Source organism: Gigantopelta aegis, chromosome 4 (assembly GCF_016097555.1).
Source record: "Gigantopelta aegis isolate Gae_Host chromosome 4, Gae_host_genome, whole genome shotgun sequence".
NCBI lineage: Eukaryota > Metazoa > Mollusca > Gastropoda > Neomphalida > Peltospiridae > Gigantopelta > Gigantopelta aegis.
In genome coordinates, this window is record NC_054702.1 from 73,142,989 (window position 1) to 73,160,932 (window position 17,944).

At 34.5% G+C, this 17,944-nt stretch overlaps 1 protein-coding gene across 1 annotated transcript; it reads right to left on the reverse strand.

Annotated features, from left to right (window-relative positions):
• Positions 1-248: 248 nt before the first annotated feature.
• LOC121369985 lies at positions 249-12,292 on the reverse strand. The gene is made up of 7 exons (XM_041495067.1): positions 12,184-12,292; positions 5,060-5,112; positions 2,821-2,916; positions 2,180-2,212; positions 1,651-1,713; positions 866-943; positions 249-368 (listed from the first exon to the last, which is right to left on the reverse strand). Exons 1-7 carry the CDS (start codon positions 12,290-12,292, stop codon positions 249-251), a joined length of 552 nt encoding a protein of 183 aa, XP_041351001.1.
• Positions 12,293-17,944: the final 5,652 nt, after the last annotated feature.

Consider the following 17,944-nt stretch of genomic DNA (forward strand, 5'->3'; position numbering starts at 1 on the left):
ACATCTGGAATGTCCAATTGAAAATTTTTTTAATTACAAATGAAGTCCAATAAACAGCATTTGCTGAATCAGCTTCCTATCAAACAGACACATTGTTATCCTTTCAATTCATATACTATCGTATAAAATTACTAATCTCTCTTATGAAGCCACTTTCTAATATATGTACTCTTAGGTGATTTCTTAACAGGTTTGACTGTTTACACTCTGGTATGACTGAAGATAAAATTTTAAATATATACTGCTAATTAAGTCTCATTAATCCAGATTGTGAGAAAAAGTTGTGTATTGTTGTCTGTTTTGTTTACCTCAGCATCCCCCAATGTGAGAAACAGTTTCTTTGGCTGAGTAGTAGACTGTCCTGGCTTCTGCAAGAGTAAAACACATGCACTGGCTGATCAAGGTACAGAATAGCTGATACATTTACTAATTTTTCAAATACACACAGTTTCAATATACTGATGTTTACAATTTGTTTAAATGCTATGATGTACTTAGGAATAGCCCTTAGAAATCTGGCACACTGCAGCCTTCAGAATTCACATCATCTTTCAATGGCAATTTAGTACCGGTAAGAACATAGTAAATACCTGATAATAATAAAACTGCTGTTGCAGGTGAGTTTTGCAACAGTTTTTGTTGTGGATTTTGAGGGCTGGGGACATATGATATGCACATCTCAGAAAACCTGTGCCTATTTGTTTTCAGTGGGGTGGGGTGGGTAAAATTAGAATGAAATGTTTCAATCAATCAGATATATTTGGTTAGGCAAATATTACTAAATCTCTGTATCACTAAAAACATTTCAGCACCAAATGTAACAACATATAATTAGCATACTTAGAATGGGTTTTTTAATACTTACAACAATGTCAGCATTCTGGTAGAAAAATATTAGTTTCCGAATTCCATCTTTAGCAAAAAAATCATCTATCAAATCAAACTGTGAAAAGAAAAAAAAAACATAGTCAAAGTTAATTATACATAAGAAAATAATTTATGGAACATCAACCCAACCATGTGTGACATATGTCAATTATATTTTGTGTACATACATTTATTGTGTATGTACGTGTACATCAGCTAAAAACAAATCAGACAATCATTTTTGCTCAGCTGATGAATCATTATTCTGTAATCATCGTCAGAACTGATTAACTTGACAATTAAATCAATATGGGTGGGCAGTATAATTAATATTTTAAGAGCTTTGAACTTGAGATGTTTAAAGTTCATTATTATAAATAAGTACTACTTTACTAGAACCCATCTGCATCAGTGTGGGATATACATATTTGTTTTAAGGTCTGAAAGAGTAAAAATTGTTTGTTTGGTTGTTTTAACGACACCACTAGAACACATTGATTTATTAATCATCGGCTATTGGATGTCAAACATTTGGTAATTTTTACATATAGTCTACGAAAAGGAAAACCGCTACATTAGTAGCAAGGGATTCTTTTATATGCCCCATCCCATAGACATGCAGATAGCACATACCACAGCCTTTGGTGTACCAGTCATGGTGCACTGGTTGGAACGAGAAGGGGATTACCCTCCCAGACGGACCGTGCAGCAAGTAAGCGCTTTAATACTGGGCTACGTCCGGCCCCGAAAGAGTGAAGACTGACTATATGTAAACAAACTCACCTTCTCATCACCAGTCAGGAAGTCTTCAACAGCTGATGGATCCAAGCCAATGGCATCTGCAATCTGAAAGCAGGAAAAATATCTTTCTGCATCTAATTTTCTTTTAAACAAAACAAATTAAACACATAAATTAAAATATTAACATTTCATATATTTAGAAAAAAACTATATTTTTTATTACAAGAAACTACATTATTATGATTTTGAAAAAGCCACAGAAGGCAAATTTACTAAATATCTTGATACTACATAATAAGCAAATTATTTTAAAATATTATAACATTTAATATAAACCTCTGAATAAAGAGGTACAATAATAAATTGGAAACTCACAAATTATAAATTTAAATTTTTTTCCTTAATTTAACTCATTACTTCATAACATTAATTCATTGTTTTAATAATAAAATGCTGTAAATTTTACTTGTTGTTGAATTAAATTATGATGACACAGAAAGTTTTTAGGAGGTTTGATACAGCAAATACTAATGATAATTATTGCTAAATATTAATTGTTCATGAGACATACCTGTTTTATGACATACTGATGTCTAGCATCCAGCTGATAAAATAAAGAAACAAACGATTTAGAAATTTACATATAAAAGAAAATACCTTAGTTTATTTGTAGCTCTTGTATGTGTCAAGAAATGTTTTAAGTCAAAACAAATATTGGAGACAAGTCTAAATTTGGTTCAGACAAAATATAATCAAAGGTGCATGGCTGATATAACAATAGAATATATCAAAACAGGATTTTTTATTTTATTAATTCACTAAAATATTGCTATACTTTCATTAGAAACTTTAAAATACAGACAACTAAAAATGGGCAAAATTCATACTTTTAAAACCACTACATGTACATGTATATACAACTCTGTCATGCATTTTTAGTAAGCAAAAAGCTCACTTACAGGTACATTTATACAGTAATTATACTCATGATTCACTAATAACTGAATATTAATATTTATAAAAATTGTATTTTAATTCCCTGAAATATCCCCTTTGATTTGCTACAATGTGTAACATTTCATTCTGATACAATTGAATACATGTACTTTTGGGAAATTTAATTAACAGGTCATGACATTTGTTCACATTTGCTGATAAAGACATCCATTAAAAGAAGGTAGTATTAGTTACTGTCTCAAGTTTACTTCTTACTTTTAGTTTATTTTCTTCTTTGTAGGCACGAGCCTTTTGTGCTTCTTTCAGTGCATCACCAGCTGAAACCACAGACTTGGATTTCAGTGTTGTTGTCTGTCAGAACAAAATACTTATTTAGTAATCATGACAGTTTTAAAAGAGATATAAAAGACAGTAATATTAAGCACCTAAAAACATTAAAATTTTGTCAAAATGTTAAAACATATTGAGCAGGCACTGTTATTTGTTCTTGTACACACATAATAATTAAACAAAATAGCTAAGCAATCACTATAATTATATGGATATGATCTGAATGAATCTTTGAGAATTTATAATAAAATCATAAAAACACAGAATGATCAAGAGGTAGATTTATCAGTGCATTATGACACTCAAAGTATCAATATATAACTACCATTAACAATATAAACAAAAAATTAAAATTAAAATATTTTTTTTATATCTAACGGAAAAAATAATAAATATATATATAAATATGAAAATTAAAGCAAATCTAAGGGAAATGTTCATGTAAATAAAAATTAAACTGCAATTTTTTAAATAAACTATAAACTTACAAATTACCATGTTGTGTCATGAAATAATTTCAAGTGGTTTAACAACCTATGAACTGCAGGAGCTAGAAGACCACTCCACAGATCAGTAAAGTGAAAAAGAAAAGAAAAGGACAGCATTTTTTTTGCCCTTAGAAATGAATGGAGCAGAAACCTTTAGGTGATGTGTTTGTTTACTCATGAAGCTAATAATACACATTTCACACAAATGATCATAGTGGATTCAGCCAAGCATTGTAGCAATAAAGATCTGTTTTACACACAAAAAGGAAATAAAAACAAATCACTGTCAATATCCCGGTGTTGGGCATTTCTTTTATATATATATATATATATATATATATATATATATATATATATATATATATATATATATATATATATATATATGAATAAAACATCAATTATGCAAACACCTATTGAAACATCTATTCTGACAAACTTAGTATTCTCTGTGGTTGACATTTGTGGAGATTGTTGTATGTGGAAGCACTACTGTTTAAATGGATTTTTTTTTTTTAATGTGCCCTAACACAGTTTAATGGTGAAATACAGAAATGATTTTACAACACAAGGCCAAAAAAAAAAAAAAAAAAAAGAGTTGGTGATCGTCCCCACCTGTACCTGAAAAATGCGCACACCCCTGAATTTATTTTATTTTTTAATTTTGTTAAAAACTGTTAAAAATGCGTCGAGATAGCTGCAATTCAACTTTTGTAAGCACTCTAACAGGTTAAACCATCACCAGGTCCATCTGGTGGCCTGTGAAGGAATTACAACATCCAGGCGCATGTGCTGTTGGCTGCTACTCCCGCAAACAAAATGGTCTCCAGGGCTTTTAACAGAAAAAATAAATAAATGAAACCCCCCCCCCCCACCACGCCGATTTGTGTGATCAAAAGGACGATCACCAACTCTTTTTTATTATTTGGCCTAATGGCTAACAATGCATTTTGCGCAATTTAAATTGTCATTTAAAAAATACTACACAATGTGGACATCTATTTTAAATACTTAAATATCAAAATATATTTGACAATGCAAAACTGCAATAAAAAACAAAAATGATTATAAAATAAAAAAATTAAATATTAAAGCTGTAAAGCATTAGGTATGTACTGCATATATTAATATAGCACTAAGTACTAGATCAATCCACACTTGTAAGATAAACAATTAATAGTTACAAAACATCTGGTTACATGGACACCATAAACTAGCTACAATCATATACAATGTGAAATATGAAGACAAACAGTAGTGTTATCTATATAGTGAGTTACAGATCTGCTTTGATCACTATATGATCTCTAAAGAAATTATTACTAATTTCAATTTATTTTGATATAGCACTAGACTACATGTATGCATCCCAATTAAAGTAAAAGATATTAACTGTAGATGCACAGGAAAGAGATAATCAGAAAACAAAATAAATCTAAAAGTATCAGTTCTGAACACACTCTTACCAATATTACATTGTTGGTCTGAAACAAGATTCAAGCATACATTCATAAATATTTAATAAATATTTCAAACCATATTACACCCAGCAAGCAAAATATATATTTATATATTCATCACATTATGAATGAAATAAACATTCTAAACCTTTAGATGAATTAATTTAAAGTTATGTATATTTAAGAAGAGAAAACTAAAAAATTAACAATGATCACCTTAGCAACATTGGTCACCTTTTGGGTTCCTTTCTTTTGCCCAGTCTTTTCATCTGAAATATTAAAAGGTTGAACGTAAATGCTGGAGAAGCAATATTAAAAGCTGTTCAGCTGAGTAGAGTTCTACAACCATAAGTCCAATATATTTTTGACATTTTAACATATAATTATGTAATTAAACAATAAAAAGTCCCTCTTTAAGTTGAATAGCTGAAAAAATATGCAGTGCAGAATATGAGAATGTATGTTGTACAAAACTAGTTATGTGGTGTGGGGTTTTTTTTATTATATATGTTATATTGTACCTCTGCAACTACTGTACTAGTAAAATTGTAACCTTCTGGGAAATTTCTAAATTAGAGTTCTTAAATTATCCTTTAAATAAGTGAGTAAGACTGACTTTAAAGATTTGGTCAGGTTGCAGTGCTCAAACAATGTGGCCCAATCACAAACAGTTTTATTTCATAAGCATGAAACAGATGTACAGCATACTTATTGATCATTATCATAATGAAGACTGCATGTATATGATCATCAAATGTGTGGTGAGGCAATCTATTATATAATGCAAGAAACCTGTTCAGTTTTATACAGATTTTATATAACAATTACATTGGTGTTAATACTTGATGCCATCAGTGTCTGCAAACAACAAAGATGTATCTGATATGATATATAATATTAGTTAGTTTCCAGTTATGTACTATTTATTATAGTAAAGTAATTACAGGGCTAGCTCTGCCAAATTATCTATTAAAATCCAAAAATTACAGAAACCCATTATTATACAATTTTCAACAAAATATCAATCATCACAAGAAATTCTTTTGCCAAATTAATTTCAAAATTTAAAACAATATTTTTGATTAAGCTTAAAGAGTGGAACATTTCTTTTAAGTTTAAATTTACCCACCATTCAACCAAGTACTTTAATATATATACATATATGTATTTGTATCAATGTATCAATCATTTTGATTTTCTTTTATCTTTTATCATATGAAAATTATGTGTCCCCATACACACACACACACTTTGACATTAACAGCCATGACCATGCAGTTCTCCTTATTACAATGTATGCAATTAATCCAAATTGATATTCAATCAACCATATCTGCCACATAATAATCTCATGGCTGCCAACATGTGCCAACCTGTAAATTCTCACTTCCATTGCCAACTGTATTATAATAAGCCTGCTCAACACCCCCACCTATAAGCACATACCGACTTGAATTCTCTGATATTGGCCTGAGCCTAGGCTAGGCTATATATGTAAATAAAATGTGAGTGTATTATGTAACAGTATTTAATATTTAATGTCTGTTTGACAATGTAAGCTTAATTAAAAACTGAATTATTGAACACATGAGAACTGAGCTCTGTTGAACACTGATTAATTAAGTCACATGAGAAAATCTGACCAATGCCATATATATGCCAGAGCTGTAGTCAAGGTGATAAATGTATATATACTTATAAAGGTGAGAAAAAAAAAGAACAACAAAAAACTATATTAATTTATAGACATGTACAAGAATGATTTTAATTACATGGTCTCAAAGTACATTTATGATTTACTTTTGTTAATTTATTAATTTTCTTTTTAAATGTTAATGAAGTACAATGTATAACAAATTTAAAATAGAATTTCTTAATGTTCATTTAGTTGCTTGAAAATTAATATTCATAGTAGTGTCAAAACATCCAAAAACAAATTCTACTAAAAGGCATTTATTAATGTTATTTTCAAATTAAGAACTTTCAAACGGTTATATTTTGTTGTGTCCACATAATATTTTGCAGTACATTTAGAACTAAGTGCTCAATAATACACTTCAATAACTCTATAACCAGTCAATTGACACACTTCATTGTGACCAGTATAAAGCCAGAGACATTCAGGCTGTGTTGCCGTCAGAGCACGATAATGCCAATAATAGTGGAATAAACTGCCACTGAATAGACCCAATGAACCAGTAACCAGGCACAATACGCCTGTGTTATCCTGCCTATTGGTAGAATAACCATTCTTTCTGCCCAACACACGAACATGTATCAATGCATGTACACATATGCAATTTGATCAATACGCTTTATTATATATATCCACTCAAACTTAATTATCTAAAAAGGTCATTCACAGAATTGGCACCAATTTCTTTTGGTTAGTCATTGTTTCTTTTATTGGCCACATTTTGTTTGTCTATGAGAAACTTTAACTTGGTTAAGCTTTGTTACAGAACTGATCACAAAGGGGGTTAAATAGGTGGGTGATTTAAAAAAAAAAAAAAAAAAATTATATTATATTATATACTTACAGTGACTCACAAAGTAAATTTTATATACAAATCATACACATGCATGTATGCATCAATTTAAAAAGTGATACCAATTCTGATTTCACCAGGTAGAAAATTATTACTCTGCCTCCTAACCACCTACACGGGCCACACCTCTCCCAAACTTAATCATCAGCCTGAGCATAATTAGAACAATTATTATCAAAGTATTAGTCTACTTGTTTTAAACCCTACATTAATTTTGTAGATCATATTAAAAAAAAAAAAAATTCCAAAGTTATGTACATAGAATAGAACGGGAAGCTTGTTTGACATCCAGTACATTTTAAAGTGACTGCCTTGAGTTTGTTTCCATTGAAAAGTGTTTCCAGCTAACAGACTTTTTGTGTGAATAAACAAGGTGTTTGTTGTTATCCTAAAGTTTGTAGTAACCCAAACCTCTCAATAATTTTATAGACACACATACACACACACAATAATTTTTGGTGATGGCATTTTACCTGTTCAATGTTTCTGCCAGAAAGAAATTTTTGGGTATGGCACTAGGGAATTGAATGCAACCACATCCAACAAGGGGTATGGGATGATCTCGCCCAGAAAGAAAATGGGTTAAGTTTAGGGTTAGGGTTAAGAAAATCATACATTAATGATGAGTAATTAATTTTGTCATAAGGTTAATTAAAAAAACAAATATCTGGGTATGCCGCCATACCCGTTTTACCCTCTGGCAGAAATCCTGCTGTTTTATCATCTGGCAGGAACCCTGACTACACAGCTACAAAAATGAATAATTCACTAATTTTGTCACTGCATGTGGAGTCATGGTCATGTTTGTCTTTTCAGCCAAAAAGCAAGTTTGATGTAGAATTTTCAAAACAATTTTTATAATTAAAATAGCCTTTATTGGAAGTGAAAATATTAAAAATGTGATCTAATATTTCACTATATAACTTGGTAAACTGGTCTCATCTTTTCATTAATGCATTTCTGAGTTTTAGGTATATATAATTATTTTAAAAAATATATTTTTTTTTTTTTTTAAATCACCCACCCATTGTAATCAATTCTGTAACAACTAAATTAAAGTTAGATCCTAAATTTAATTTTTAAACTTGAGCTACATATGGTAAATGACATTACTGATGGGGTGTAGACTTAAGGAAGGAATTTAGGGATACACATCTCTCCCTCAAAATTGCAGTGTTTCAACTTCAAAATACATGGTACAAACACAAACGTCTCAACTAGCCATCCGTTAACTTAAGTAACCATGGACATTTTTTTTAAACATTTTAATTAGCCGCAGTTGCTATTCAACTGAAAACTGATTATCAACTGCTATTTAATTTTTTAGAATTGTGTTCAGTAAACCTGTTCAGTAAATTACAAGGTGACACTGAATAAATTAATTATTCCCTGTTAATTTAACCTGTCTAAATAACTAACTTTATATTCTACATGTACCACATCAGTACAATTTTATTTTTATTCAGGCCCAAAGGAACAGCAGGGCCCAAAGCCTCACCAGTGACTACCTTACAACAATTTTTTTTGTTTGTCTACCAGTACTAGATCTATATATCAATATATTAGTGCTTTAGATATTTCCTGTTCTGGACGAAGAAGCCGGCATAAGTTGAAACCTGCACCCATGACAGGCATGCACTACAACAGCTTGCTCTGAATGTACATGTTATATAAGCCCTATGACCTGACCTGATCTGCTTTAGACAAGTAATATTAAGCTTTAAAATTAGATTAAAACATTGCAAGAATGATTGTGCACATCCATGACTAATTTTGCATACCAGTAACCTATTTTTCACATTAAATTTAGGACACACTTACTTCGACATAATGGGTTATGAAAAACTTAAATGGGTTACCTGAATTTCATTTTGCATAAGCCACATAAATTTTAAATTATCAGAGGCCCATAAAATTACTTGAATTATGTTTCTGAATATCCACAAACCTGTCTGTTATAATAAAGTGACAGACCCAAGTTTTTTTAACACTATATGGTGTATGTTTCACTATTACTTACATGTTATTGTTTAGAATATCCCTTTCTGTACATCCAAAGTGTGTATGGTCATCCTGGTATATGTAATGCAACAAAATGCATTTTTTCATAATTCTAAAAATGCTTGTGTGTCTGAGAAGTAATGGTTGTGGAGACAGCTCAAGTCTATAATTAGAGGGAATTTCACGAGCATGTTTCATTCTATTAGTTGTATTACATCTTTATTGAGATGTGTTACATGTTTGTAGATTATTCAACCAGCATCTCGTTTGCACGGTTCAGACTTTAACATTACTTTTAAAAAGACCTTGCTGTGCTCACAACAAATTAATTTTGTTTTAAAAACCTATAGCACCCAAGTAAGTTAGATCGGAAGTCTGTGTCCTGCCCACACTTAATGATGAAATGTATGCTTGTGACCCCACTACGGAGTTTGTGATTCACCTTCTAGCTTGGGCAGTATTGAAATTCCAGGTTCAGTATCAGTATTTTTGTGGTGATTTACCTCGGTATTGGTTCAGTATTCGGTATCGAGCATTTTCGGTATACTCAGCTTTAAATGCATGCCCCAGTTAATAATTAAGGCACATCTGTTTTTCTGTCGATTCTGGGGAAGAATGATGCCCATCTGCTTTTTATCAGCTATTTTGCAATTGTCGGATATATATTGTTAGTGATTTACTAAATGGTGAGGAACATTTTTTTCAATACCCAAATTACAGTATTTTGAGATTTGCTCAGTACGGTAAATCGGTATTGACATGATACCGATAACAAACGGTATATATGGTATACCGCCCATCTCTACCTATGGGCCTGATCCCCTAGCTTGCTCAGAGCAATTTTTACTTTTTTAAAAATTGATTGTTCAGGAGAGCTAGATTCAAACCATCTGAGAAATTTTGCTTGTCAGTTTATTTGCTTGTGTATTAACTTCCTGCACACATGCCTGATATAGATATGGTTCACATGTTCTCACAGGTCTGGTATTAGGCAGTTGGCCATCTTGACAGAGGCCATTTCTCATTGATACATTGCTCAGACTACAGCTTCAGTTAGTGAAAGTAAAGTTTTTCTAGATTTAATTGAACCTTTAAATTGAAAAGGCCTATTCATCATGGACATTGGTGACTATCACAGAAATCAAACCGTTTTGCAAAGCATTTCAGTGGGCCTGGGGGTAGCCTGAGTACTCTGACTGTAAGAGAGCTAGATGGACATTTGGAGCGTATTTATGTCCAAATGTCCGTCTATAGCTCTCTTACAGTCAGAGTACTTGGGCTAGGGCTGGGGGGTGTAACCAAAATGTTGTTATACTAATAAAGAAATATATTTATAGCTACATTTAATTCCTGAGCTACCACCTTTGGTTGACAGCAATGTTTATTCAAGAAATATGCATCCCCCCCCCCCCCCCCCCTTCCTCCCTGTCACAGTGTTTGTCTTTTCATCTTTATTCGTGTTTTCTTGAACTGGCTTCCACGACATCCGCGTCTGGGGCAGACTTTATCACGGTTTTTGTGACTTTTCTTTTACCATAATTCTGTGTTTGTTTGCGACACAGTATGTGCTATAACCATGTTTGTTTATAATTCACAATGGAATGTTTTATATGTATTTGTAACCCTTTCCCTTACGCTTCTTTGGGTAAAAGGATTAGTTCCTTACTTTACGGGTTTTTATATAAACCATAGTTGAGTGTTTTTGAAACCTATTTTGTCTGCCTTGTAGACACCGTAAATGACATTACACAATTTTAGGTTTATGTTAGCCAAATTTAAAAACATCACACAGATGTGTTTTATTGCCAGCTTTTTAATGCACCTAATAAAACAATTATCGGGATTGCGAGTTGGCTGGGGTATTTAACGGTTGGCACTCAGTTTTTGAGGAGATCAGGATATTTTTGAAGTGCCCAAAAGGCATGTAGGTTATTTCGATGGGGTATCCCCCCTCTGGAGTTGGATAATTTTTCTTTGTGTCATGTGTTCGAACGGATGGATATACACAGCGGGGTATGGTAAGATACTTTTAGTTCTTGTGTTTGCCTGGTATTTGTTGACAATGTAATGTTATAATTGTGTCTTATTTCGAATCCTGATGTGCAATCGAAATGGAAACCACCGTAAGATAACCTCCAAAATGTTTTATCATAAATTGTAGAAGGTTAAATTATATTGATCTTTTGGTTATATAGGTATAGTTAGGGTATCCATGTGATTTTAACCTGAGCTAAAAACCTTTGGCCATATTTGCATAACTACCCCCAGTGTAAGTTATTTGCAAGTTATTGTAGTTGTTAGATCGTTAAAAATCTATGGTTTGATAGATATTCCCCTCCCCCTTGGAGTTATGACTGATCTCTCCAGGGATGTTCTGTTTATTAGATAGATATTTAGATAGATATGTATCTGACTAACTTAGTATAATTAAATTATACTTGAATGTAATATTGGTGTAGTTATTTTAGTGGATATTAGAGATTGTGGATAGTTTTATCATTAAGTTAGCAATTAGACTTTTCTTACTGAATTAAACCTTCCTGTGGCGTGGCCAGCTAGACATTATGTCATACTCCTAGACTGAAACGTAGCTATACAGTTGGCCCCGTTACACCCCCCCCCCCCCCCCCCCCAACAACAACAAAAAAAATCACTGACTTGTGATTGTCTAACATTAACGATTGAATTTTTATAACACATGCATATTAAATTATTTCATAATTTTATTCAGTAACCCATGTTTCTTAATAACAAACAAACTATTCTGTTTTAAAAAAGAATTTAATTTACCTTTGGCATCTTTTGAGATGAGTGGGGGTGCAACTTCTTGGTCAGGCTTAGGGCTATCAGGTTTGCTCTGTTCCTTCTCGCCTGGCCCGCCGTCTTGCACATCGGCCATCTCAGTAGATGGTGCTTATACTTCTTTCTGTGGTCGATTTTTTAATTGTCCTTTCTTTTTTTTCTTCTTCTTCTTCACAAAAACAATCAAAGTCACAGAACACTCAGTGTTCCAATACTACTCTACAACACAACTTTTCATATCGACTAACCAGGAATATACACAACTACAGCCTGTGTGCCGCGCACATGTTAACTTCTCCGCAGTTTGGAGAATGATAATATAGTTCCAAACATGTTTAACTCTGTCGACTTTCTGGATGTTAAATTACAAGCAGAATTTTGTTATAATAAGTGATAAGTAGTATGTTAGTATAAGGTTGTGTTTTAGGTGATTGTTTTAGGTAATATATAATATTATTGTTTTTTGGCGTATGAATATCACAGGTAGCGACGTTCCTCTCACCATAGAAACGTGTACACAACCGGCTAAGACGATTCCAATCTCCCAGTCGACGAATGCTAAGCCGAGATTAAAGAACTCGCGCGGTTAATAACGCAACTGTCAAATCCAAGTGATTCGCAAGTGCTTGACTAATATCAATCTCATTTAGCTCATAACTTGGTCAAATAATAATGCTGATGCTTATTTCTGATGCAGGGTTTCTGTTAGATGCAGTGAGGCGGTGAAGGGGGTGGGGTGGGGGAGGCAGATTTCTTTCTCAAATGGAGAGGAGGATTCTCTTTAAGTTACCAGCTCTCCAACACCCCACCCCACCCACCCCCGGCCCTGATGTACGTATGAATTTTTTTTTTTTTTTTAAATAGCTATCTAAACTAGACCATGAATAAACCAGAATCCTGTCAAAACCGGCCAAGTTTTATGATCCCGAATTTTGTAAATCACGACTCTCTAAACATCGAATCCTGTTTAAAGCGGATAAATATTGGGTCCCAGGCGTGGTTCGGTTATGGGCGTGATTTAGCTACGTCAGTTGAGTGCTCGATTGAGGTGCTTGCGTCACAGGATCGAACAACCTCGATGGATCCATTCAACTGATTGGGAATTTTCTCGTTCCAACCAGTGCACCACAACCGGTCAAAGGTCGTGGTATGTCATTTTTTTTCTGTGTGAAAGTGCATATAAAAGATCCTTTGCTGCTAATGGGAAAATGTAGCGGGTTTTCTCTGATGATTACCAATAGTCGATGATTAAGGAAGGAAATGTTCGATTTAACGACGCACTCTACACCATTTATTTACGGTTATATGGCGTCAGACATATATGGTTGAGAACCACACAGATATTGAGAGAGGAAACCCGCTGTCGCCTTCCCATTCACAAAAGAAAAAAAAAAAAAAAAAAAAATATATATATAATAATAATAATATATATATATATATATATATATATATATATATATATATATATATATATATATATATATATATACATACATACATGTCATGCAATGGATGCAATATAATTTTAATGTACAAATATATAAATTTTTTTAGAGCGTTACGTAACGCTGGTAAATACACCCACCCACCCACACCCTGTAACCCTACATAACGTTTGGACCTACACCCAACGACCCCCTCGAACGTTACGTAATATTTGGATGGTCCCTAATATTTATAGCCCTATCTACTCACATTTTCTACATGGAATGGGGTAAGATTAAACAATAATTTGTTTAATTGGAGCACGGCCGAAGCAGGTGAACTTTGGATAGGAAAGGAACTGCATGGCTGACAAATTGATGGAGTGGAGCACCCGAGTTTTTATTGGGGTATAAAGGCATGTCGATTCTCTGGAACAGTTTGAAAACTAAATGTCCAAGATGTACCATGATTCCAATAAAATAATTCGTTACAATTACAATCGCAAATATCACGAATATTTATCATTTTGCAATGTATTATTTTCTAGTTAATACCATGTAGGCCTACATAGGCGTACGGGCTCCCATTTTTGTAGAGGGAAGGCTGATTTTTGCCCGAATTAAGCCAAAATGAACGAATCTGGATAACAACATATTTATTCATATTAGCATTACTGCCGGCCTCGGTGGCGTCGTGATTAAGGCCATCGGTCTACAGGCTGGTAGGTACTGGGTTCGGATCCCAATCGAGGCATGGGATTTTTAATCCAGATACTGACTCCAAACCCTAAGTGAGTGCTCCGCAAGGCTCAATGGGTAGGTTGCACCGACCAGTGATCCATAACTGGTTCAACAAAGGCCATGGTTTGTGCTATCCTGCCTGCGGGAAGTGCAAATAAAAGATCCCTTGCTGCCTGTCATAAAAGAGTAGCCTATGTGGCGACAGCGGGTTTCCTCAGAATGACCATATGTTTGACGTCCAATAGCCGATGATAAGATAAAAAATCAATGTGCTCTAGTGGCGTCGTTAAATAAAACAAACTTTACTTTTTACTGCCAAATTATACAGGGTTTTTAAATAGATTGTGGGTAAAAGGATGGAAATACATCATGCATAGGTTTCAGGCCAGCTGATTTTGCTTGAATATGTCTATCGATTCTGCCCGAATTTGAGGATTTGCTCCATCACTAGAGTGCAGTCGTACCCCCGCCCCCAGTATCGTACGCGTATGACTATGTAGGACTTGATTTGTATTGAAATGTTAAATGAACTGGTAGTGCGTCTTCGTTAATCCTAGGGTGTGTGAGCATGCTCCCGCGAAAAATATGTTGAAAACTAGATGTCATGAAATGCAATTTCAGGGCTGTAGCTGGAATGTCTTATTCGGGGGTGGGGGTGGCAACTGAATAGTTAATAGTCTAAAACTCCTTAAACGGTTAAGAAGAGAATTTTCATTAAGTTTCTATAAACTACGGCCCTGAATTTTCAGTATTCAACAAGTAAATTCAACATGACAAATGCAGTGGCGGATCCAGAAAATCCATTGGGGGGGGGGGGGCAATGACAGGCGAAATGACAAGGGAACATAATAAAATATATAAATGTCGCAAACTTGGGGGGGGGGGCGGGCGGGGCCCCTGGGGCCCCCTAGATCCGCCTCTGAAATGCCATTACTACTTTTTTAATTCAGAATTATTGACACCACCCCTCTCCACGGCCGTAGCTAGCGAGGTGGGTGGGTGGTGGGGGGGGGCAAAAAAAATCCGAAAAGCATTATAGAAACTTAAAGAAAAAAAATGTCTTGACTGTTTAAGGAGTTTTAGACTATTAACTACCCAGTTGCCCCCCCCCCCCCCCCAACAAAAAATCCTAGCTACGGCCCTGCTCTCACACCCGGTTTGCCGTGCCCCAAAAGCTACAGTAACAATAATAAACACTGGTGAGTCAGCTTTTTGCTGAGTAGAAATTTAAGACACTGCCGCTATTTGTTTCTTACAAATATTAACAATGTACAGTGTCAGGTTATGTCAAATTGGCTTTGCATGTGGCCATTTTTAATGTTGTCAGTTTAACCATTTTATGATCCGTAACTGATTTGGGGAATGACAGTTTAAATTTTTATTTATATACAAGATTACAATCTAGTCAGCAACTACATGTATATGTAGACTATAGTATATGCGCGGATATTTAGAAAGGAACAGGGCTCTCTCTTTTAAATAAGTTGAGGACTTGTTATCAACGCCACTGGACGACATTACATTCATGTTTCGGTCCTCTTCCATATCGGACCGGCCTCGGTGGCGTCGTGGCAGGCCATCGGTCTACAGGCTGGTAGGTACTGGGTTCGGATCCCAGTCGAGGCATGGGATTTTTAATCCAGATACCGACTCCAAACCCTGAGTGAGTGCTCCGCAAGGCTCAATGGGTAGGTGTAAACCACTTGCACCGACCAGTGATCCATAACTGGTTCAACAAAGGCCATGGTTTGTGCTATCCTGCCTGTGGGAAGCGCAAATAAAAGATCCCTTGCTGCCTGTCGGAAAAAGAGTAGCCTATGTGGCGACAGCGGGTTTCCTCTTCAAAACAGTGTCAAAATGACCATATGTTTGACGTCCAATAGCCGATGATAAGATAAAAAATCAATGTGCTCTAGTGGCGTCGTTAAATAAAACAAACTTTACTTTTTTCTTCCATATCGGCTGGGAAACGAGAAGGTCTCAACCAAATGTTGTGCACTGCGGTCATTAAAAAAAAAATTCTGTGGGCTGGGGCCAACCCTCCTACCCTTCCTCCACACCTCTGGGGTCTTAATAAGATTAGATTTGATAATTTATCACCCCATCTAAAATTGCGTCAAATTAATTTCTTTTAAGTAACTCTAGAGTAAGTTTATTTACGTTTAAGGACGCCAGTCAAAATTTATTAACCTCCCCATTTATCATTTTACTTATTTTTGGTAATAATTTTCTAAATTTCTAAATTGACCCTATCTTTAGGTTTTTCCTGTCCCGAGTCAGACCCCCGATCATATCGGAGGCTGGACTCGGGATAGGCGTGTTCGAAACCATAAAGGTATATGAGCACGTTAAAACCCTATCAAAGTCTAAGTCTGCGGTCATTAGGCTATCTATGTAGACCTGCTAACTTGAATATGTCCGCTGATTGCGAGTAAGTTTAAGAAAACTCTTATTACAAACATCATTAATTGAAATTTGAGGAATGCAGTGCGCTGACGCCTGGAAGCAATTTTGATACTTTATCAACAAAATACCGTGAATTACATAGGCCTAATGTCCCAAGATATTCAAATACCATAACCTATTCAACAGTTGTGTCAATAATTATAAATTTCCAGAATTTCGCAGTAAACTAATTATGTCTGGTTGAGGTCTACGGGCTCTTGTTGAGATGACTAAAGTTGGGGTCTTCGTTTTGTCGTATATTGTTTCTATCTCATAGTCAATGTGAATAGAAGTAATCATGCATGTCCTGATGATAAATGTGACAAAGTTAAAGCTTGTACTCGTCACGTTTGAAACGGACATTTTATATCAATGTTGCCCATGGTGGTGAAGTAATAAACGAAGGTGTTGTAAGAACGCCTTTCTACAAAAAAAAACCCAAAACCCCCAGAAAGAACCATTTATTTGAAGTTATTTTCGTGCTAATATCCAATTAAGGTTCAAGCACGCTTCTCCGGGCACACACCTCAGCTATCTGGGCTGTCTGTCCAGGACAGTGGGTTAGTTGGTTAGTGGTTAGTGAGAGAGAAGAGGGTGTAGTGGCCTTACACCTACCCATTCAGCCCTTAAGAACTCGCTCTGGGTTTGAGCCGGTACCGACCTGCGAACCCTGTACCTACCAGCCTGTAGTCCGAGGACGGTAAACAACAACAACAACAAAAAACCCGACCCAACAACATGAAAATACGGAACATTTAAGTGTGCGAACATTACGAGAAACCTTTAAAAACTAGGTTTTCACGAAATGCTCATATCAGGAAGCTCGAAGGTAAGATGCTACGATGTAACTCATTTGGATAAGAATTTGTATGGAGGTACTTGCAGGAACATGTATAATTATGTGGAAAATCGAAACCGTGGGCAACTACAAATATATAGGCTAAAGAAACAACGCTATAATTACATACAGTACAAATTATTCCTTTTATATGCCTTAATTAGATTTTTATTTGTGTGAGGACGTAAAGTTTCCATATTAGGCTACTAAAACATGAAAAACACATTTATACAAAGAGCGAATTCTATTTCCTCAATAATATGCGTCGGATCAGTCAGGGATGGCACAGACGGCGTACTAT

Coding starts and splice junctions, on each gene's coding strand:
- LOC121369985 (XM_041495067.1), bottom strand. CDS start 12,292: ATGGCCGATGTGCAAGACGGCGGGCCAGGCGAGAAGGAACAGAGCAAA. Junction 2,917..5,059: donor AGGTGACCAATGTTGCTAAG/GTGATCATTGTT, acceptor TTGTTCTGACAG/ACAACAACACTGAAATCCAA. Junction 944..1,650: donor TCCTGACTGGTGATGAGAAG/GTGAGTTTGTTT, acceptor TTCTTTTCACAG/TTTGATTTGATAGATGATTT.